The 20,336-nt window shown below is 56.6% G+C and overlaps 8 protein-coding genes across 8 annotated transcripts; 5 read left to right on the plus strand and 3 right to left on the minus strand.

Moving 5' to 3' along the window:
* Positions 1–49: 49 nt before the first annotated feature.
* On the minus strand, positions 50–3,570 carry KVR01_009869 (uncharacterized protein). The gene is made up of 2 exons (XM_044787514.1): positions 3,271–3,570; positions 50–3,199 (listed from the first exon to the last, which is right to left on the minus strand). The coding sequence occupies exons 1-2, from the start codon at positions 3,461–3,463 to the stop codon at positions 186–188; spliced, it is 3,207 nt and encodes a 1,068-aa protein (XP_044641117.1). The 5' UTR covers positions 3,464–3,570; the 3' UTR covers positions 50–185.
* A 245-nt stretch (positions 3,571–3,815) lies between these two features.
* Positions 3,816–4,978, plus strand: KVR01_010129 (uncharacterized protein). The gene is made up of 2 exons (XM_044784913.1): positions 3,816–4,134; positions 4,203–4,978. The coding sequence occupies exons 1-2, from the start codon at positions 3,918–3,920 to the stop codon at positions 4,748–4,750; spliced, it is 765 nt and encodes a 254-aa protein (XP_044641377.1). The 5' UTR covers positions 3,816–3,917; the 3' UTR covers positions 4,751–4,978.
* A 251-nt stretch (positions 4,979–5,229) lies between these two features.
* On the plus strand, positions 5,230–5,657 carry KVR01_009970 (uncharacterized protein; the record flags this gene model as incomplete). Its single annotated transcript, XM_044791514.1, has 3 exons — positions 5,230–5,310; positions 5,391–5,468; positions 5,553–5,657. 3 exons carry the CDS (start codon positions 5,230–5,232, stop codon positions 5,655–5,657), a joined length of 264 nt encoding a protein of 87 aa, XP_044641218.1.
* Positions 5,658–6,112: 455 nt separating this feature from the next.
* Positions 6,113–8,132, minus strand: KVR01_009676 (uncharacterized protein; the record flags this gene model as incomplete). The annotated part of the gene is made up of 2 exons (XM_044793517.1): positions 6,113–6,864; positions 7,025–8,132. 2 exons carry the CDS (start codon positions 8,130–8,132, stop codon positions 6,113–6,115), a joined length of 1,860 nt encoding a protein of 619 aa, XP_044640924.1.
* A 1,396-nt stretch (positions 8,133–9,528) lies between these two features.
* On the plus strand, positions 9,529–14,362 carry KVR01_010081 (dolichyl-phosphate-mannose-protein mannosyltransferase PMT2). Its single transcript, XM_044781296.1, has 5 exons — positions 9,529–10,208; positions 10,271–10,401; positions 10,471–10,525; positions 10,594–12,003; positions 12,077–14,362. The coding sequence occupies exons 1-5, from the start codon at positions 10,074–10,076 to the stop codon at positions 12,566–12,568; spliced, it is 2,223 nt and encodes a 740-aa protein (XP_044641329.1). The 5' UTR covers positions 9,529–10,073; the 3' UTR covers positions 12,569–14,362.
* On the minus strand, positions 13,072–13,869 carry KVR01_009713 (uncharacterized protein; the record flags this gene model as incomplete). The annotated part of the gene is made up of 1 exon (XM_044783678.1): positions 13,072–13,869. The coding sequence occupies one exon, from the start codon at positions 13,867–13,869 to the stop codon at positions 13,072–13,074; it is 798 nt and encodes a 265-aa protein (XP_044640961.1).
* A 240-nt stretch (positions 14,363–14,602) lies between the features above and the next one.
* On the plus strand, positions 14,603–17,625 carry KVR01_009760 (uncharacterized protein). The gene is made up of 2 exons (XM_044785794.1): positions 14,603–14,941; positions 15,061–17,625. Exons 1-2 carry the CDS (start codon positions 14,929–14,931, stop codon positions 17,313–17,315), a joined length of 2,268 nt encoding a protein of 755 aa, XP_044641008.1. The 5' UTR covers positions 14,603–14,928; the 3' UTR covers positions 17,316–17,625.
* Positions 17,626–17,913: 288 nt separating this feature from the next.
* On the plus strand, positions 17,914–20,235 carry KVR01_009920 (uncharacterized protein; the record flags this gene model as incomplete). The annotated part of the gene is made up of 1 exon (XM_044785810.1): positions 17,914–20,235. One exon carries the CDS (start codon positions 17,914–17,916, stop codon positions 20,233–20,235), a length of 2,322 nt encoding a protein of 773 aa, XP_044641168.1.
* Between the last annotated feature and the right edge of the window lie 101 nt (positions 20,236–20,336).

Raw genomic sequence — 20,336 nt, forward strand, 5'->3', positions numbered from 1 at the left:
ATGGCGCTCACATGAGTAATAGTCCCTGAGAAGAGTTAAATAATTCGCATTTTAACCTAAGCGGGTATGGATTTCCTGATTGTGATTGTGTGTAATCAAAACTAACTGGACTGTGCCCAAGACATTTTTGCTGCATGGTTATATCCAGCATGCTCAAATCTCCTCCCAAGGCAGTATCGAGAATCCTACTTAAATCCCGATATTGCCCTGGGCTTCCCCTTGCTGTTTTTCTTCAGTAATGAGGTCCTTGTCCCGAACTCACCCCGAAGCGGCTGCGACATTGTTTGAAAGGGACCGAAGCTCTGGCTCTGGCTCTGGGCCTGACTCTGACTTCCAAATCCAAATCCATGAGAATGTCCTTGGCTCTTCGCGAACAGCTGAGGCGGCGGACTCGATCGAATCTCATCGGGTATAGACGCCTGACTGAATGAGTCGCCAAAGTCCTCCAGCTTGATTCCCAGCTGTGCTTTTCTCTCGGCCTTCCGGCGCCGCCGTTCCTCTTCTTTCTCCCTCCTGCGCCTCGCCCTTTCCGAGAGACCATCCGCGCCCTTGCCGTGCCGCGAGTACTTGTAATTTGCGGGGTCGCTGCCTCTCTGTTCAGGCCACAGAGACACAATTCGGCTTTGGCCTTGTTTTGGTCGGGGGATGAACTTGACCGACGGTAGATACATGCGCATGCGGGTCACTGCTGGGTCTTCACTCCCAGATTCATCATCTGTATCCTGTGTCCCGACCGAGTCCGCAACTTGCGAGGTAGCTCGAGATGATGACGGTGTTGCTGAAGGCGTCGGTAATGTCATCTCTGACCCAGCGCGGGAAAATGGCGTCTCTTCGTACAGCTCGTCAACTGTGGATTGGCTGCTTTCCAGCCTAGGCTTCGTCCTCGAGACGAGGTCCAGGGTCGTTTGGGGCACCATGTAGACGCCCTTCCCTGACAAGTACACGTCGGCAGCCATTCTCTCTAGCGCAAGCTGCATGTATCTCCATTGTGTAGCTGTTAGAGATTCAGCTGCTAGTCGGCTGGACCAATTGATGGAAAAGCGCTCGAAGAAGTCAGTGACATCAAGTGTCGGTCCAAATGCACTACAATGGGTGAGCTGGATGTCGCTCGATTTCTTTAGCCGCTCAAGATCTCGATTCCACAGAGCTTCCAAATTGGCGATATCTAGGGCGTGCCATGGGTCCTTGAATCTCAGCAGAGGCTGCAATGCAACAGACTCGTACAACTCTCGTTTCTCTGACAAGTCTTCGATGGAGCCAAAGGGTCCGGCGCTATTGTCGTCATCAGACCCGAGGCTGCATGCCCCAAAGAAGCCGGCGTTGATCTCGTTCATGAGCTCGATCATCCACTTTCTCAACTGGATCGATTCTTGGGCCGAGAGGTTTTGGGCCACACGCTGACGACCGAGCTGCTTGACCTCTTCAACTGCGTCGGGAACAATGAGGGCATCCGCGGCCTCTCGAAGCACTCTCTTCCTCAATGATGTCCTCCACTTCGTGTCATCTCGCTTGGCTTTTGCCGATGTTTCGGGCCTTCTGAGCCACTGGGAAGCTCTGGTTGTAATGGCGACAACTGATGAGCTTAGACTCATGTCGATCCCCAGCCCAAAAAGCTGGAATGTTTGCGTATCGTGGCTATCCATGTATGCACCAATGGCCTGGCTTCCTGCACGACGACGGCCCATTGATAGAGAGCGTCGTAGAGGCACTGCATATATAGATGCGAATCCTGCAAGCTCACCCAGGCTGGTGCGCAAGCCTGGGAAGTGCACCACCTGGTGATGAAAGCTTGCACTCCCATCTCGAGAGGATATTGTCAGGCAAAATAGCTGCACACGAGAATTTTGATTGGAATAGACCAGCACGAGGGAAACTGTGCTTTCAGCAGAAGACCGCAATCTCGCCACAGACATTTTCAAAGCTTGTTTGTCCTTGCCTCTGAAGTGTGGGGATGAGACAAGCACGTTCGGTTTTCTTGGTTCCTCGTCTTCAATACTGCTTATGTTTAGCACGTAGAGCTGTTCTGTGGTGAGAACCAGAACATTGTTCGGACATCCTTCGATAGATTGCGCTTCAAGTAGCGTGCCGGCGGTGGGACGCCTCGAGAAGTCAAGATGTGAATAAGTTTTGAATACCTCAGTGTCCAAAATGAGGATGCCACTGCTGTCGCAGATGAGTAGCCCATCGTACTTTTGGCTGGAGTCAACATGGCCGGTGAGGTAGTCAGTCTGCAGTGGCCGGGATCTTGAGCCAGCGGCCTCCGATGGGGTGCTCTCTCGCTCCCAGTCATCATCTTTTGCCGACTTGCAGACCCAGGAGACCCTGAAATGATTTCCTGCGTGGCGCAATTGATCGGAGGGCCGAGACAATAGTGGAAGCTCGAAGCTTCCTCTGCTCTTGGGGACGGCTGTGTAGACGCCGCCTCCCCCGTATTGATGGCCCTGGCTATCGAGGAACCAGACCGACCAGTTCCCAGACATGTCTACAATCGCAATTTGTGGTGCCTCGGTTTCTGAGCCAACGTTGATCGAGAAGTCAGAGTGAGCATTTCCTCCAGTGACATCTTTGGTCAGTGTAACAATAGGGTCCAGTCTGATGTGCTGCAGTTCTGCGTCGTCCAATATCGCTCTATGCGCCACGCTAGTTGTAGGCTTCGCACGAATCTCTGGTTGAAAAATCGTTGTTGACGTTGATTTTTGAGCGACGAGCCATCGGATTGGGTCATGTTGTCTCGGCTTAGTAGCGAACTGAATTTTAGAAATGGAGGATCCGTCGCTGCTCCACGTTCCATGAAACTGTGACTGAGTTGCCCCTATCGGTAGAGATGACCCGGACCACGACCATCTTTCCAAGGCGATCATGGAGACCCGAAGAACATGGCCACCTTCGCCGGCCGCCATCGCCACGGCCGGGCATGGCTTCGGATGGGACGTGCTTCTTAAGTCTGAGATCTCGCCAACGGCGAGGACTGAACCCAGTTGGCCTCCCACGCCATCATCACCCGATCGTGACGCACGGAGCTGCTCCGATATGGTCTCTTTGAGATTGACGTTTCCGAGGTAAGCCTCTGGATGGGTCTTGAGCAGCCAGTACTTTTGAGACTTGGTATCCTGGAAGGTGCTTCCGTGTGAGAGATCAGGCCGCGCCCTCGTTGGGGCAAAGCATTGCTCAGAGGGCAGCAATTGCTGAAATGATGGTGCTAAGTGTCTGGTCAGAATTCTGCACATCCAAAAAAGCAAGGGAGCCATGTGCTGCAGACTGGCCACTCACGGTTTTCGACTACCCGATTGAAGCCCAGTTCCCCTATGTCTGCATCCTCGTCACGCACAGAATGGTATGAGACTTGGCCCACATGGCCGAGTAAGACCTCGTTCACACGGTGAATTTCAATCTTGTCGGATATTTTGTTTTGAGCCACGCGGTAACGCCCACCACGATCTGACTCGGGGCTGGGGTCAGCCATAAGCTTTGTTGGTATTCGAACTGGACATTAAATTTGAGGTTGAAGTATGCATAGCGAAGTCCAAGGCAATACAAACTTCCAAGAAAAGCGTTGTAAGCAAATTCGTGGTCGAAAAATGTCCTGGGTTGTATTGAGAGCATGCAAACTCCCATAGCGAGACAAAAGTACTCCGTAGTCAGGGATGGGCCAGACCCACTGCGAGTCAAGGTCAGCGGCTGGTGGGCCGACGCCCTAGTCAGCTTGGCTGCGGGTACGTACCTTAGCGCGACCGATTATTGCTCGGGCAACCGACATCTACAGAGGCGGCAATCGACTTGTGCATTCGATTTGGTCCTTCACCCATTCTTCGCGTGGCATTGCGACATTTCCACCCGAACCATCAACGTTACCTATCACATCGAAACGACGCCACAGAATTCCTCACCAGACACCGATCAAAACATACCACGACACAATGTCCACTGTATTTGAGCCCAGGAGCTCACAGAGCCGACAAACAATGGCCGCGCCATCCGTGGCGGACAGCCTGCCCAGCATCAACTTCGGATTCGACGAGCTGCGCGATCGCATGGCCAGGTTCACGGCGAAATTCGATGCGTTTATCGAACAGGGGCGGAAGAGAGTGCTGGAGGAGAAGAACCAGTTCGTCATGCAGGTCACGGAATTACAAGGTGTGTGCATCCCTTCCGCGGCGCGCCGATATGCCGCAGTGCAGGGACTAACAGAGACGGCTATCTAGAGGACCAAAGGATGAAGAGAAAAGACATCGACATACTCCAGATGAAGACGAACACACATCAAAATAGCATTGCCAAGGAAGCAGCTGAGACCCGTGAGATGCAAGCCGCCATCGCCTCGCTCAGCGCGGAGCGCGACAGGCAGCTGGCACTGCGGGACTCGCTCCAGAAACAGATCGAGGAGACGCAGAAGGAGATCGACGCGCGGCTGGCGGCGCAGCGCGCGCACCAGGCCCAGCAGGAGGCGCAGGCGCGCTTCAACGTGCCGGAGCTGGACTTCTGGATCACGAACCTGTGCATGAAGATCGAGGGGGCGGGGCAGGACGACAGGCTCAAGTTTGTGTTCTCGCACATCGACGAGAAGGACTGGGAGCGCGAGGCGTGGTTCGAACTGAGCACCACGTCGAGGGACTACGAAGTGAAGCACTGCAGGCCGAGGCTGGATAGGGAAAGTGTGGAGAGGGTGCTGGAGAGAACGAACGAGACGAGGGAGCTTGCGGTGTTGTTGAAGGGCATGAGGGAGCTGTTCGTCGAGGCTCTCAAGAGCTGATTTGCTCGTGTTGAAACAGTGAGATGGTTCGAACCAGGAGCCCAACTGCGACTTGGGCAACTGTATATGATTCCAGCTCCGTTTTCACCTGGCTGCTGCCTATTTGCATATGTGGCGTGCACTTTCAGAGCATGAAGAAGAGGGATTCATCGTGGTACCAACCACAGGACTGCAGCGGCTTACTGTAGCTGACGAATGATGATGTGAATGTAATATGATACGGAATCATTTGATACAGTACATATGGCTGGATGAATGCAAAGAAATGTAATACCCCATATTTGAATGTTTTCAAAACGTGAAAGGCGTTTGTTGTTCCCGCATAGCATGCAGGGACTGTTAACCAGCGCCCCGCCAGGAGTACCGCCGATTAGATTGGCTTGTAAGTACTGGGGTAACTCATCCGCGCTCATTCAGAACCTCACCCCTTCCACATCCATCAACACCCTCCCTCCACAGTACCAGAGACAGCACACAATATGCCGCCTCCGCCAGAAGAGAACAAACAGGCTTCGGCGCAAGTAGCCGTCGATCTCCTCTGGGAGATCTCGCAGATCCTCGTAAGCAAGCCGCCGGCCCTTTTCCGTCATGCGCGACCAGCACTAACGACCGTGGGCTAATCGCGTGCCTGCCGACGTAGAACTGCCATCTTGACCGGAGGGAGATCTCAATATGCACCTCCCTGATCGAGCGAGGCGTCAACCCGGAAGCGCTTGCGGTGAGTCTGTCTTGTGTGCAGCTTTGCTCTCCTTTACTGCAACCTGGCTGGGGGTTTCCCATCGCTCACTGTGACCCCATGCAGACCACTATCAAGGAGCTGCGCAAGGGCGCCCAGGAGACCAAAATTGAGCTCGAGTCGCGCAAGCAGCAGCAGCAGCAGCAACAACAACAACAACAACAACAATAATTCAACCGTCGTTCACAGACAGACAGAGAGAGAGAGAGAGGGAGGGCTTGTGGAGTTTGGCGTAGTCACCATCACCAGGTCAAAACGTTGCTTTTGTTCTTTACTTTGTGTGGGGATGCACGGGCAGGCACTGGATTTTCTGGAAGCACCAGAGGTTTGCGAATCAATTACTTGCTATGTTTATACATTTGTGCAATTCAGTCAATATGTCCCGCAGGCAGTCCTCGCCAATCCATTGAGACAATTGCCAGTCCATTAAAGACGCCGGAAGCCGTATGCCTAGCCCGAAGCTTTTCCAAACCCATCGAATGCCTGTATGTTAACCCAACTGAATGCCCGCCCCAGCCGAGCCCGGTGATAGCCGCCGATTTCACGTGTCCCGAACGCCGTCGCCATCCAAATCACCAAGGGCAATGCAATCTCCCCAACTCTCCAGTAGACGAGCGCCACAGCTCTCACCTGTGACCGAACAACATGATGTCTTCGTCCTCGTTGTCATCATCCTCTTCGTTCTCTGAGTCCTCGGCGTCTGTATCGTCTTCGTAATCATCATCGTCCTCGCTTTCAGGACCAGACCGGGCCTCGCCTCCCCAGAAGTCAAGTTCCTCGTCGTCGTCCTCGTCCATAGCGGCATATGGGTCCGGAACTGCTTGCGCATATGGGCCAGTCGGGCTGGCGGCACCTTGGCTCAAGCTGTATTGTAAATGAGGATTCGCTTGCAGACCTGATGCAGAACTTGGCCCATTGGTGCGGTCCTGTATTGAGCGCTGAGGGAACGCGAGCGTTTCTGGTGTTGCTGAAATCGAACGTCCAGGGACGGAGGCTTGCTCATCCCCAACCCTCTCCCCAGGCATCCCGGACCGCTCCAGTTCAGCCGTATTGTATGAACGGCAAATCTGACAACGCAACCCCAAGAAATGATACTTTGTAGTGCATTTTGCTGAACAGTCGTTGCAGAGGATCGTCGATGTTACATTCTCAAACTCCTGCGGCATCGGCTGCTCGCGGATGATGTTCGCTAGGTTTGTGAAGAGTGCCTCCATGTTCACGATACTTTTGCTGCAAATCGGGCACTTGTAGGATGAGGCCATGTATTCATTGAAGCAGGTCCGGTGTATCGAGTGACCACAATCCATGAATATGACGGTCTTGTGCGAGGCGAACATGTTCTCGCCGCAGATAGGACAGTCGGCGTCCGTTGCACGTTCTATGCACTTGTGATTATTAGTCTGTGTGATAGATATGCATGCGCGACAAGTCTGTCCAAAGGTTAGCACCGCTCTAGCAATGGTCAGCGCATTGTTGGGGTTGAAACACCTTGCAGTGGAAGAAGTCCTTATCCAGCCCATGCCCAACCCGGCAAATACCACATTCGTCACAGTGGTATATGGGCTTGTTCACATCGTCACTCCACAGTTTGCAGACGTTGCAATAGTATTGAGCCGCAGTCTCGCCACAGTTCACACAGGTATCGGAGGCCTTTTGCGCATGACCACACAACATGCACAACATGTGTTTGGTCTCCTTCCTTGGCAAGATGTGCTCCTCGGCCTCATCGTGGCACAGCCTGCAAGTGTACCATTTCTCGCAGGACGCACATTGGAGCTTGACATTGCGCCTGTAGTGCAAGCAGCCCAGTAATCGAGTCTCAGCACCCTCGACACCGTCCGACCTCCCAGCATCATCGTCCAAGTCATCCTCGTCATTGAGAATGGCCATGGCGGGCACATATGTCGGTTGGCGGTCTTGCTCCGAGACGTATAGCCTGGCCCTCTCCTCGAGCCCAGTCCAGGATTTGAGCGTCTCCAGTGCTGCGACGCCAAAGCTGGTATCTCGAGACGTCGATGCCGAGCCATCCTGAGTGGGGACCACGGGCGTTGCGGGTTTCCCCTCAGCAACCCTCTTGGCTTTCCTGGCGCTGTTGTAATTTTCGGTATGAAGCTGCTGCGTAAGAAACCTCTTCTGGTCGAGGGTGATATTACTGTGCTGGATGCTGTGGATCCGTTGCCGCATTTCCCGCATGCCGTCGTCTGCAGGTAGCCTGCGCGACTCCCTCTCTGCCTGTGCGCTGGCGCTGGCGTCGATGGCACCCTCGGGCTCAGCGGCGCTCCCCGTGTCGGGCAGCTCGTGACGTTCCATCTCGAGTCGCAGGGGGGCAATTGAGGGAACGGTCAGGGGTCGGGACAGCTCGTCTGCAGCGGGAGCAGTTACTCCCCTTCGCATCTGGGGGATGAGACGAGGAGGGGATCTGGCACCAAGGGCTATGTCGGGGGTTCTTGTGAACCTTCCGAGGCTGGGGAAAGGGGAGGGTGCGTCGCATTCGGCGATGGCATTGCCATTTTCCTCTGGATAGTCGCCCCGTGAGAAGGGGTGACGGGGCTCGAGGGAAGGACCCGTGGAGAAAGGGCTCGAGAAGCGACGGACAACGGTCCGAGTGACGGGGTTGATGATGTAGTCGGATACTAAGGATGACATTTGGAACCTGGTCGGGCAGGGTGATGGGGAACTGGGTAACGGCCCATATGCCTCACAGTGACCGTGGGAGGATATGCAGCGGGGCCACAGCGATAGGCTAGGTTCGGCAGTTCGGACGGGGATTACTGTGATGGCAAACGGCACCCGAGAGTCAATCAATCTGCTGTCTGGGAAATGGTGGTATGTAAGTGAGTTGCGTGGGTGTGCAGGCGGGTAGGCTGGCAGGCTGGCAGGGTATGTTCAGATCTTTAATGTCGCAGCCCATCCCGGCTCGCAGGTCCCAGCTCCTGGAACCCAGCACGCATCGGCGAGAGCCAGGTGGTCCAGCCTGTCAAAGGTGGTCTCGGCCCAGCGCCGCTGCGGTGGTATTGCTGGGGTATGTGTGCCTAGCACCAAGAAGGTGGGAGGTGGGAACCGACAGACCCTCCGTTCGTCACATGCTGCGAGAGTGACATTCATACCTCTCCCGGGAACTCCGTGCCCATTGTCAGAGCATCCGTTCCGCATGCAGCTCCCTTGGCTCCCCATCTTGCCTACTCCTGCACAAACGTTTGGAGAGGACGTCCCTGCTTGGTGTGAGCAGCAAGTCCAGCGGACTACTGTAGTACTACATCCATAGCCCATTCTACCATGTGAGGCGCACAGACACTTTACCGTGTCCTCCTCTCTACCTAGGTACCTAGGTACCTCCGGTAGGGGGCATCCGATCATGGGCAGACCACTTAGGTACTGTGGACCGCTGCTCGGTCAATAGTGGCTCGAGGGGTGAGCTCCCGAGCTGTTTGGTGGACAGATTGTACACAACCTCCCACTTGTTCCCTTGGAACCTCTGGAAGGGTTTCTTTGGGGAAGATGTCCTCTCAGCGCGTGCACAGAGAGAAATCTTTGTATTCCCAAACCCCCGCCTCCCCGTTGAGGGCTCACTGCAACCCCCAGAAGTACCGAGATATGCACGACGAGCGAGCTGTACCATTGGGCAGGAGTCAGCCGTATAAAAAGGCATAGTACATGACAAGTTTCTTGTGCTACTGTGGTACGCCTCCCCGACAATAGGGAGATTTTGTACAACCCCTACTGTTTGCCAAATCTGGCCAGTCTTCCGCTGCCAGCCCTGTGTCAGTCTTGACTCTTGACTGATATAGACAGAGCCTAGGGATCTACCGGTCCGTGTCCGTTGGTCTGCAGATACCTTGAGTCAGAAATGCTAACTTGGGATGAGGAAACGAGTAGACAGATATAAATCAGATCAAATGTACACGTAGCCGTGTTGGCCAGCAACATACCACAGGAGTGTGGGGCAATTCAGGCCTAGGCCGCCGCCCATCCTTTACTGTCACTCATTACATACTGCAAGGGAGCGAGGGAGGATGTGCGGATCCACTCGGCTTGGCGATCAGTTGGAGCTCTCATCGGTGCTTCCATACCTGACCGTACCGCCGCCGCGGGCAGCTCGGCCAAGGGTCCTTGTTAGCAAGCTACACGCGTGGACCCAGGTACGTACCCGGGGAGCCTGCCCGCGGTGCCCACGCTGCACAGTACCCAAGCACTACACAATCTCGTCCCTGATCCAGAGCTGACGCCGTCTTGTCGCACCGAGCTGCGTAAAGGCCACGATTATTTCCAGCACCTCCCCCCTCCTCCCTTTCCTTACAGCCAAGCTCTGTCTTCGGCACAATTCTTCCACACCCACAAGAGGTTGTGCATCCTCTGTCGACAAATTGTCCTTTCCACCGGGCAGTTCATGTTTGCGACACAGCCTTTTGCATCCGCATCCGCATCCGCAGGATCCCCGGACTTTGGGATCCTATTCTGATCCCCTGCCCCTATTTTCGACACTCTCTTTCACCACAATTATTATCTCCACTTCCCTTCAACCTTCCTGGGACCACATTCTTCTACGGGCGTTTTCTTTGACTCAGCTCACTTCAGACCGCTCCCAACATGGCCGCGACCGAACGGGCCGTCGCCTCTGGCGCAGACGTCGGCGATGCCTTGCGGAGGCGCAACGTCCCTTCTTCTCAAGCCGATACCCTTCAAGGCCAGCCTCAGGCCAACGACAAGGACAAGCCCAAGAAGGTCAGCTCATAGCTCATGTGTCGTACACGGTCTACAGCACGCGCTGACACGGTCAATTCTAGCAACCATCTGTTCTGCAGGTCCTCGACGAGTGGGAGTTTATCATCGCACCCCTCATCTTTACCGCCCTTGCCTTCTTCACCCGACTATATAACATTGGACTGTCCAACATCGTGACATGGGACGAAGCCCAGTACGTTGAGAAGCCCCTCGAAATAGCATTACACCTCGACAGCATCCACTAATCTAGACTTTGTGGCAGCTTTGGAAAGTTCGGGTCCCACTACCTCAAACATGAATACTACTTTGACGTCCACGTACGTTTTCCGACGATTTCCTCACGCTAAAACCACCCACTAGACGATATTCTAACCCTCGAGTATAGCCGCCTCTGGGTAAGCTCCTTGTCGGCCTGTCTGGATACCTTGCTGGGTACAACGGGTCCTTCGAGTTCAAGTCTGGGGAGACATACCCAGAGGATGTCAACTACACCTTCATGCGCCAGTTCAACGCCTTCTTTGGTGCCGTTTGCGTCCCGATGGCCTACTGGACCGCCAAGGAACTCAACTTCAAGCGACCGGCAGTCTGGCTTGTTACGCTCATGGTCCTTTGCGAAAACTCATACACTACGATTAGCAGATTTATCCTCCTCGATTCGATGCTCCTATGCGGCACGGTCGCCACGACCCTCTGCTGGGCGAAATTCCACCGATTGCAGGACAAGAGTTTTGAACCCGAATGGTTCTTTTGGCTGTTCATGACGGGGTTCAGTATCGGCTGTGTGACTAGTGTTAAACTGGTCGGCCTCTTTGTCACTGCGCTGGTTGGCCTGTACACAGCTGAGGACCTCTGGAACAAGTTCGGCAACATACGGATGCCATACGCAGAGCTTGGGGCTCATTTCGCCGCTAGAGTGGTTGGCCTCATCATTCTGCCTTTCCTGATCTACATGCTCAGCTTCGCCGTACACTTTGCCGTCCTCACCGACAGTGGACCAGGCGACGCCCAGATGAGCTCCCTCTTCCAGGCCAACCTACGCGGCACCGAAGTTGGCCAGAACAGCCCTCTCGAGGTGGCCTACGGCTCTCGAGCAACGATCAAGAACATGGGCTACGGTGGCGGACTCTTGCACTCCCACGTACAAACCTATCCAGACGGCTCTGGCCAACAGCAGATCACCTGCTACCACCACAAGGATGCCAACAACGACTGGTTCTTCTACCCCAACCGTCGTGACCAGGACTACGACGAGAAGGAGGATCCCCGCTTCATCGGAGACGGCGAAACCATCCGTTTGATCCACGCTCAGACCGGCCGCAACCTGCACTCGCACGATATTCATGCGCCTGTTACCAAGGCCGACAAGGAGGTGTCCTGTTACGGTAACTTGACGATCGGTGACGACAAGGATCACTGGAAGGTCGAGGTTGTCCGAGATGTTGCATCTAGGGATCGCAGCAGGGTCCGGACACTTACCACCGCATTCCGATTGAAACATGAGGTCCTTGGCTGCTATTTACGAGCTGGTAACGTCAACTTGCCACAGTGGGGTTTCCGGCAGATAGAAGTTACTTGCACCAAGGAGAACAACCCCAGAGACACATATACTCACTGGAACGTGGAGGCCCACTGGAACGACAAGTTGCCTCCTGCGGAACCTGGCCAGTACAAGTCGCCCTTCATCCACGATTTCATTCACCTGAACGTTGCGATGATGACTTCCAACAATGCCCTGGTTCCGGATCCAGACAAGCAGGACGATCTGGCTTCCCAATGGTGGCAGTGGCCTATTCTCGTAAGTACATTTTGTCTCACCTCGCGTATCCTCCATTTTCCCCGAGACCTTCATGTGCTAATATGAGGCTTAGAATGTTGGGCTGCGCATGTGTGGCTGGGACGACCATATTGTCAAGTACTTCCTTCTGGGTAACCCCCTGGTCTATTGGGGCTCGACACTTTCTATGGGTCTCATTGGCGTGGTCGTCCTCTGGTACCTCGTGCGATGGCAGCGCGGTATCAAGGAGCTGTCTCAGCCCGACATTGATCAGATCCACTACGCCGGTCTCTACCCACTTGCGGGTTGGTTCCTGCACTACCTGCCGTTCGTCATCATGGCTCGTGTCACTTATGTCCACCATTATTACCCTGCCCTGTACTTCGCCATTCTGACGACGGGCTTTTTGGTTGACTGGTTCACGCGCAACCGTAACCAGATCCTCCAGGCTGTCGTATATGGCGGCCTATATGCTGTCACCATCGGTCTCTACGTCTACTTCATGCCAATTTGCTGGGGCATGACCGGACCAAACAAGAACTACTCGTACATGAAGTGGTTCGACAGCTGGAGGGTGACGGACTAAACCACCCCCTCAGCCGGAGAGTTGGTTGGGCGGCTGTCTTGGCTATACCGAAGCGGTAGACACTCTACCTTGAAGCTACGACTTATTTTAGACTATCTCGAGGTGTGTCGACAGGATGGCTGGGTCATGTTGCTATAGACGCCTCTATGCCGGGAAGGGGGTTTCATGTCTAGTCATTTGGCAAGGGTGCCCGATTGTTAGAGAATACGGAAGAGAGGGCATCCCCCCACTCCAGAATTAATACCACATCTCGTTGCTGCTTGCCATGTTATGCGATGCTCAATTTGTCTATGCCTGATGCCGCGGTCAGCCCAGCCTGCTGATTATGCATTATGTGCTATACACTGAAGTCGTAGTACTTCCTTCATGATATGGGTTGTAGCCGGGGGATATCGACCTGACAAGCCTCGTGAACTTTTTGCCTTGTTCTGTGAGATGTGCCCGCAAAACCAACTGCTCATGCGCCCACTTTTCCCTTGACCCAAAGCCCTTGATTGCATCCTTCAGCAACACATGCCACCATTCGAAGACTTCCTCGCGTCTACCTTTACGCCGGAACCCCCACCCCACCCGGCGCCTTGCCCCTTGACTCCGGACCGCCTGTCGTTCAGGTCGTACTTGCCGGCCTGGATGTTCTGGTATATCCTCTCGGCGACGCCGAGGAAGGCCTCCTCGACGTACTCGCCGGTCTTGGCGCTCGTCTCGACGTAGCGCAGCACGCCGTTCTGGCGGGCCCAGGCGGCGGCCTCCTCGGCGCTGACCTCACGCCTCTCGCCGGCGAGGTCGGCCTTGTTTCCGACAAGAATGACGACAATGTCGGGCTCGGCAATCTGGCGCAGGTCGTTGAGCCAGTCGGTGACGTGTGCGAAGGTCGACTTGCGCGAGATGTCGAAGACGAGGAGGGCGCCGCTCGCGCCGCGGAAGTAGGACCGCGTCACGGACTTGTACGTCTCCTGCCCGGCGGTGTCCCAGAGTGAGAGTTTCATGTGCTTCTGGGGTAGCTGCTGGTCCTTTGGGGCGGCGCGGGGCGGGTCTGGAAGGCCATTTGGCAGGTCTGGTTTTGAGGAGGCGTCCGGGCCGGATGGTGACGACTGGGAGGCGTCTGCTTGTGAAGCGGCTATTGCCTTGTTGGCGGGAGCGCCAACCGGTACTATCCTGGAGCCGAATTCTACGCCGATGGTGACATCGTGGTGTTGCACGAAGCGGCCCTCGCAGAGGCGGATGGTCAGTGACGACTTGCCGCAGCCGCTGTCTCCTATGCAGACCAGCTTGGCGATATAATCCCAGGGTGGTGAGGACATGTGGACGTCGTCTGCGTATGGTACCTGTGGGTGTATGCACGGGACGACGGTCAAGAGGGTGGGGGTCGAGGGTTTTGTTGTCTCGAGACCGGAGCACTCGAAGGTTCCGAGCGAGCGGGCCGTTCGTTCTGACAGGGCGAGGTGGCGATCCTGGGGGAAGCAAAGAGGGCTAGACGGGTGGTTCTGGTTGGGCAAGATTGAACTAGACAGGAAAAAAGGGCATAGATCGCACGAGAGCACAGCGTGGGACAGAGTGTTGTATCACGAGTTTGGCGGGTTGAGGAGGAAGGACGGCGCAGGAGAATGGAACATATGGCCGGAATCTGAGCATCACGAGTGACGTTGGACGGCTGATCCACCCGGGGATACTTAGTCCATGTAGTCTACTCCGTATGGGCACTGGGATCGATGTCACGCTGGAGTGGAGCGGACAGCTGATGACTGCAGCAGGGAAAACGGGGGTACCTAGGTACCGGTACAGGCAAGCAGCAAGACGACAGGGTGGAAGTCTCGGGAGGGCAAGGAGGGATACAGGGGCTGAGGGGCGGACGCTATCGCCATCTACCGCTTATCTGCAGACAGCCTGTGGGGGGATGGGGGACTGATGAGGCAGTGAGGAGTGACTGCCTGTGACTTCGCAGCCCGGTGACTGCCTGCCCGGCCGACCACGTCAAAGCAGAGAAGCGGGACGGCCATGAATCCCTGCATTAGGCATTAGTGTAGACCCTCAAGAGAACGTGCTCGCTCACACTCACTGAGCGATCCCGCCTCGGCTCCAGGCGTCTATCCCACCCGGCCAGGTACTACAATGCCTTGACCTTTTATCTCCTCATCTGCCCTGTCGAAGCCATTCCGCATCGCTTCTTCTGCATATCATCTCCCCTCCCGCCCAGTTCCTCCCTAAAGGCGTTTCGGCCGTTCTTATCCATTGCAGCTGTACTCGCACACGTCATATCCCGCCAACCGCCTCCCAGGCACCGCCCGTTTCGCTCGACTGACCGCCCCTCTTTGATCCGAGTGAGGCTCGCCCAGCAGCCGGAAAGCTGAGGAACCTCAGCCATGTTCTCAGAGTGTGAGTTTTAGTTTTCACATGTCCTTCACGCGTACGTGCGTGCGTGTGTGCACGCTCTGTGGTCTTTGTTCCGTGCTCATGCGTCTTATTCTTGGTGCCCGCTGGCTGACTCGACCCAGACGCTTCGAGGTTCCTGGCTCAGTCGCAGTCCCGCCTTTCCAACTTCCAAGGCCAGCCCGACAACGATACACCACCAAGTAGTCAGCCAGGCGAATGGCAACATAGGGCATCGAGGAATGGGCATGGGCATGGGCATCGGTCTTTTCTGGGCCGTGGCACAAACCCTTATCAGCCCGCTTCCTCGCGATTCGGGCACCTTAGCTTCGCGTCCCGGCTCGCGACCCCTCAGGATGCACCCCTTTTCCACAGTACCAGGGACGAGCTAAGGGAGGAAGAAGACGAGGATGAGAGAGACAGAGAGGCCGCGGATCTATATGCCCTTCAGAGGTCGCGTAGGGTCTTCCAGGCAAGCCGGCTGGAAGAAAGCACAGAGCCCGAGGATGAGGGTGGCCCCGCATCACTCGAGCACAGCGAGGAGCAGCAAGACAGCCGGGCATTTTTCGAACGTGGGCAGAACAGGGGCATAAAGAGCAGCTGGAATGGGCCGAGAAGCAGTTTCGCCCGCGCCGCCAAGAGCCGCAGTGGTCTCGAGGCCAATCTCGAGAGGGTGGTTTCCAACAACAGTAGCAACTCGTCTGCCAAGGGAAGGATGGAGGATGTCGGTCTGGAGTCGACAATAGCCGACAGCGAGCCACCAGCTGACCTGACCATGGAGCAGTCCACTGACGACGCCCCTGCCTTCCAAAGGCTGAAGGGCTACAGTGCCGCGGCTCGTGTGCCAATACGACGAGACTCCACAATGGAGTCTGATTTCGGCACCTCTCCTTACGATGACCGACCGGACCTTGCACCGCCAGCACCAGAGGGCGAGCTCTTTAAGCACGACGCCTTCTTTGCCTGGGTCTATCTCATCGCCCTCGCCTCGATGCTAGCCACCTTCATTCTGTTGTGGCTCCATACTTCCGTGCCCAGCAGGAAGAAGCCCCTAGGCGACACGATATATACCGTTCTGCGATCGTCTTTCCACCTACTGGCCGTGGACACCTTGGTGGCAATGATTGTCTCGTTCGTGTGGCTCGCCGCCTTGCGATACTTCGTTCGGCCCCTGGTTGGCTTGATTTTGGTTGCCGTCCCGGCCGTCATGCTGTCTTTCTCTATATATCCATTCGTATCCAGCTTCCAGGGCGAAAAGCACGGTTCGACTGTACAGGATGTTGTCATGCGGTGGGCTTCAACTGTGCCCGGTCTCTTTGCGATTGTATGGGTCTACATGGTATGGAAAGGACGTCATGCGCTCGGCTCGGCCATCGCGATCCTCGAATTCTCCAGCCGGATTTTGGCCGCGAACAGCGCTCTGGTACTCGTGGGCATGGGCACCCTCGCCTTGATTGTGTGCTGGACGTGGGTCTGGTTGGCCATGTTCACGAGGGTTTTCCTCGGTGGCTCCTACTCAGGTGCCGTGTCCAGGTTTATCCTCCAAGCGTCGAGTTGGTGGCTGGGCATCTATTTCCTACTGATGTACCTATGGACACTGTCCATGATCTCGGGTGTTCAGCGGGGGACGACTGCAGCGACGGTCTCACAGTGGTACTTCCATCGTAACGCAGTACCAGCCGTTGCTTCTCGTGAGATTGTGGCTGCTGCACTGAACCATTCCATGACCACCATCTTCGGGACCATATCGCTGTCCACACTTTTGGCCCTGGTGGTCCGGATGCCCCTACTCGTCCTTCACCGGCGTGTCGCAAGCATTATCACCGCTTTCTTCTATACCTTCATCCCGACCTCGATCGTCGCAATGACGAATCCCCTGACGCTCACATATGCAGCCATCCACTCCCAGCCTCTCGTGGACTCGGCCCGTGGTCTCAGCCAGATGGACTTCCTCGGCCCACAAGCTCCGACGACGACCCTGACCCCACGCGCATTCAGGCAAAGAGGTAGCGCGCCGCTGCTCCCTTACCGTCTGGCGAAGCTGCTGCTGCAGGCTACCAAGTTCATCATGGCTACAGCTTTGGGCTTCGCGGGATGGGTGATGACCGCGAGGCAGCTTCCTGTCTCTGGGCCCGACGGTAGTCCGGGACTCAAGGGCAGTGCGTATGCCTACGTCGTTGGGCTGGTGGCAAGCTTCATCGGCTGGGGCATACTCGGTGCCATGGAGGGCATCCTGAGCTCCATCGTGGATGCGGTGGTGATATGCTATGGCAGCGAGACGAAGATGGCCAGTGGAGGTGGCGGGTACTGCATGGAAGCCGCGCAGTTGTTTGGTGGGCGAGGAAGAAGACAAAATTGGGACGAGGCCTCGGAATATTGACGAGCCCAGTGTTCAGGCGGAACAGGGGTGGTAAAGGCACCGTGCAAGTTGTGCAAGTTATATTACAATTCACGAAGGACAGCTCAGGCAGGAACAATGTTTTGGATTGAGGGAGCGAGGCGTTTTTTTGTGTATTTTATTTTGGGGCCTATGATCCTCTGGTCTCTTCAATGGTCGACATGGTCAACGGCGAATACCCCCCGGCGAGGGATGTCTCCAGGATAGACGTCTAGACTGACATAGAAGGGTTTGCAACAGCACAGTAAATATGAGTCTTCAAGCACCCACTGAGGTGCCGTCCATTCCTTCAGTGCAAAGGCCACGTTCCTTTCCGAAACTGAAATTGAACGGCCTCTTGCTCTCGCTTTGGTCTCAGAAATTTTGTGACTGAGCTGTAAGCGATTTTCATCCAAGTGGTAACTCACTAATGCCGTCGTGACTTGCTTGGGCGGCTGGCTTATTACTCCGACTTGCAGTTGCCATGTCGGTCTAAAATTTTCGGGCCCCACTATAAACTCTCACTCAACATTTGAACCTCAGTCCCAATTCTGAACATCCGCCACGCAAGAATGCACTGGTGACAAGAAACAACCCCAACATGCCGATAAGCTTACGGCAGGGCCTAGACCGTGATGTCTACCAAATCGTACGGAAGTACGAGGACGATTCCAACAGCTCCAAATTGACCATCAGCAGCGTTTACGAGTTTATCCAGCGGTCCAACTCAAGCCTAAAGAGGCAAAAGAAACGTATCCTGGAGGATTCGATTGAGAGGGTCATCGATGTGCGGCGTGAGGAATCCAAGGCCGACAAGGACTCGGACGAAGAGCTCGAGCGGGAGATCCAGGCCCAGGAGAGCCGCGCCAAACGGTCGAGGGAGGAGAAGGATGCAGGCCTGCTGAACAGGCAGCTCACCAAGCACTGGAACTTCAAGAACCAGGAGCCCAAGGCGGCGGGGGGCTCGGCTGCGTCATCCGCGGGGAGGCGCACGCCGGGTGGAGCGGACGTCATGGACGTGGACACGCCCACCGTCGACCGCCAGGCAAACGGCGAGGCCAGGCCGAAGCGGAGGCGGAAGGACCCCAAGGAGGTCGACCGCTCGCCGCCGCAGGACATCAGCCTCGACGACCTGGCGGGCGTCGAGAGCGTCATCAACAGGCTCAAGGGCCCCGTGTGGATCCCGCTCCTCCGCGGGGACGACCTCGCGGAGCTGGGGTATCGGCCCAGCGACGGCGTGCTGCTCCACGGCCCGTCGGGCTGTGGCAAGACGACGCTGGCGCATGCGCTGGCTGCTGACCTCGAGGTCGCCTTCATCCCCGTGTCCGCGCCCAGTCTTGTCGGCGGTACCAGCGGCGAGAGCGAGAAGAACATCCGCGACATCTTCGACGAGGCGATGCGGCTCGCACCGTGTCTTGTCTTTTTTGACGAGCTTGACTCGATCGCTGGCAAGAGAGACAACGCCCAGAAGGCGATGGAGGGCAGGATCGTGGCCGAGATCTGCAATGGCATGGACAAGATTGGGCGCCCCGGCAGGTCGGACGACGGCGGTGACAGGACCGGCAACGTGGTCGTCCTTGCCGCCACCAACCGGCCCGAGAGCATCGACCCCGTAGTGCGTCGGCGATTCGGCGTCGAGGTCGACATCGGGATGCCCAACGAGCCGGCGAGAGAGCAGATCCTGCGGACGATGACGCGAGACCTGGCGCTGGGCGGCGACGTGGACTTTGCAGCGCTCGCCCGGCTGACGCCCGGCTATGTCGGTGCGGATCTGAAGCATGTTGTGTCCGCCGCGGTGTTCAAGAGCATCCAGGCGCGGACGGACCTGCAGACTGAACTGTTTGTCGAGCAGGTCCCTACGACGGACAGCGAAACGACCGAGTTCCTAAAGTCCTACAAGGCCCAGTCTGAGCAAGGACGCCCATCGGCCAAGTCGGAGATACGCATAATGAAGGCCTCAAACATGGTGTACAGCGGGCCGCTGGGCATCACACAGGCAGACTTCAAGGCGGCGGTGTCGACCGTGCAGCCGGCTGCCAAGCGAGAGGGCTTCAGCGCCATCCCCGACACGACCTGGCAGCACGTCGGGGCGCTGGGCGAGGTGCGCAAGAGGCTCGAGATGACCATCATCGGGCCCATCAAGTACCCGGAGCGCTTTGCCCGCGTGGGGATCAAGTCCGGGGCGGGGATCCTCCTGTGGGGTCCGCCCGGTTGCGGCAAGACCCTGGTGGCCAAGGCGGTGGCGAACGAGTCCAAGGCCAACTTCATCTCGATCAAGGGCCCGGAGCTGCTCAACAAGTACGTGGGCGAGTCGGAGCGGGCGGTGCGGCAGCTGTTCGCGAGGGCCAAGAGCAGCGCCCCGTGCATCCTGTTCTTCGACGAGATGGACGCCCTGGTCCCGAAGCGCGACGACTCGCTCTCCGACGCGAGCTCGCGCGTCGTCAACGCGCTGCTGACGGAGCTGGACGGGGTCGGCGACCGCAGCGGCATCTACGTCGTGGGTGCGACCAACCGCCCGGACTGCATCGACCCGGCCATCCGGCGGCCCGGACGTCTCGGCACCAGCGTCTTCGTGGGCCTGCCGACCGCCGACGAGAGGGTGGACATCCTGCGCACCATCTACTGGAACACCATCGTCTCGACCAAGGAGGACAGGCAGGCCGCCGACGGGCGCCTGGCCGCCATCGCCCTGGACGGGCGCTGCAAGGGCTTCTCGGGCGCCGACCTGGGCAACCTGATGCAGGCGGCTGCCCAGGCCAGCCTGGAGAGGACGTACTACCACGGCGGCGGCGACATCAGCGAGGACACGGGAGCGGACTCGGAGATCACACCGGATGACTGGGAGAAGGCGCTCAACGAGGTCAAGCCCAGCGTCAAAAACGACGGGAGGTATGACCCTAGGCAGTTCGACAAGGTGTTGTAAACGACGATGTCAAGTGGAAATCAGGATACCGCATGATGCTACATGGCGACATGTGATGGGCACAACAACGTCCCTTTACATTGCCTGCCCTTTCCCACCCA

The sequence above is a fragment of the Diaporthe batatas genome, assembly GCF_019321695.1.
Source record: "Diaporthe batatas strain CRI 302-4 chromosome Unknown Contig00012, whole genome shotgun sequence".
Lineage (NCBI taxonomy): Eukaryota > Fungi > Ascomycota > Sordariomycetes > Diaporthales > Diaporthaceae > Diaporthe > Diaporthe batatas.

Coding starts and splice junctions, on each gene's coding strand:
- KVR01_009869 (XM_044787514.1), bottom strand. CDS start 3,463: ATGGCTGACCCCAGCCCCGAGTCAGATCGTGGTGGGCGTTACCGCGTG. Junction 3,200..3,270: donor CAATCGGGTAGTCGAAAACC/GTGAGTGGCCAG, acceptor CCAGACACTTAG/CACCATCATTTCAGCAATTG.
- KVR01_010081 (XM_044781296.1), top strand. CDS start 10,074: ATGGCCGCGACCGAACGGGCCGTCGCCTCTGGCGCAGACGTCGGCGAT. Junction 10,402..10,470: donor GTGACATGGGACGAAGCCCA/GTACGTTGAGAA, acceptor ACTTTGTGGCAG/CTTTGGAAAGTTCGGGTCCC. Junction 12,004..12,076: donor GGTGGCAGTGGCCTATTCTC/GTAAGTACATTT, acceptor TATGAGGCTTAG/AATGTTGGGCTGCGCATGTG.
- KVR01_010129 (XM_044784913.1), top strand. CDS start 3,918: ATGTCCACTGTATTTGAGCCCAGGAGCTCACAGAGCCGACAAACAATG. Junction 4,135..4,202: donor GCAGGTCACGGAATTACAAG/GTGTGTGCATCC, acceptor ACGGCTATCTAG/AGGACCAAAGGATGAAGAGA.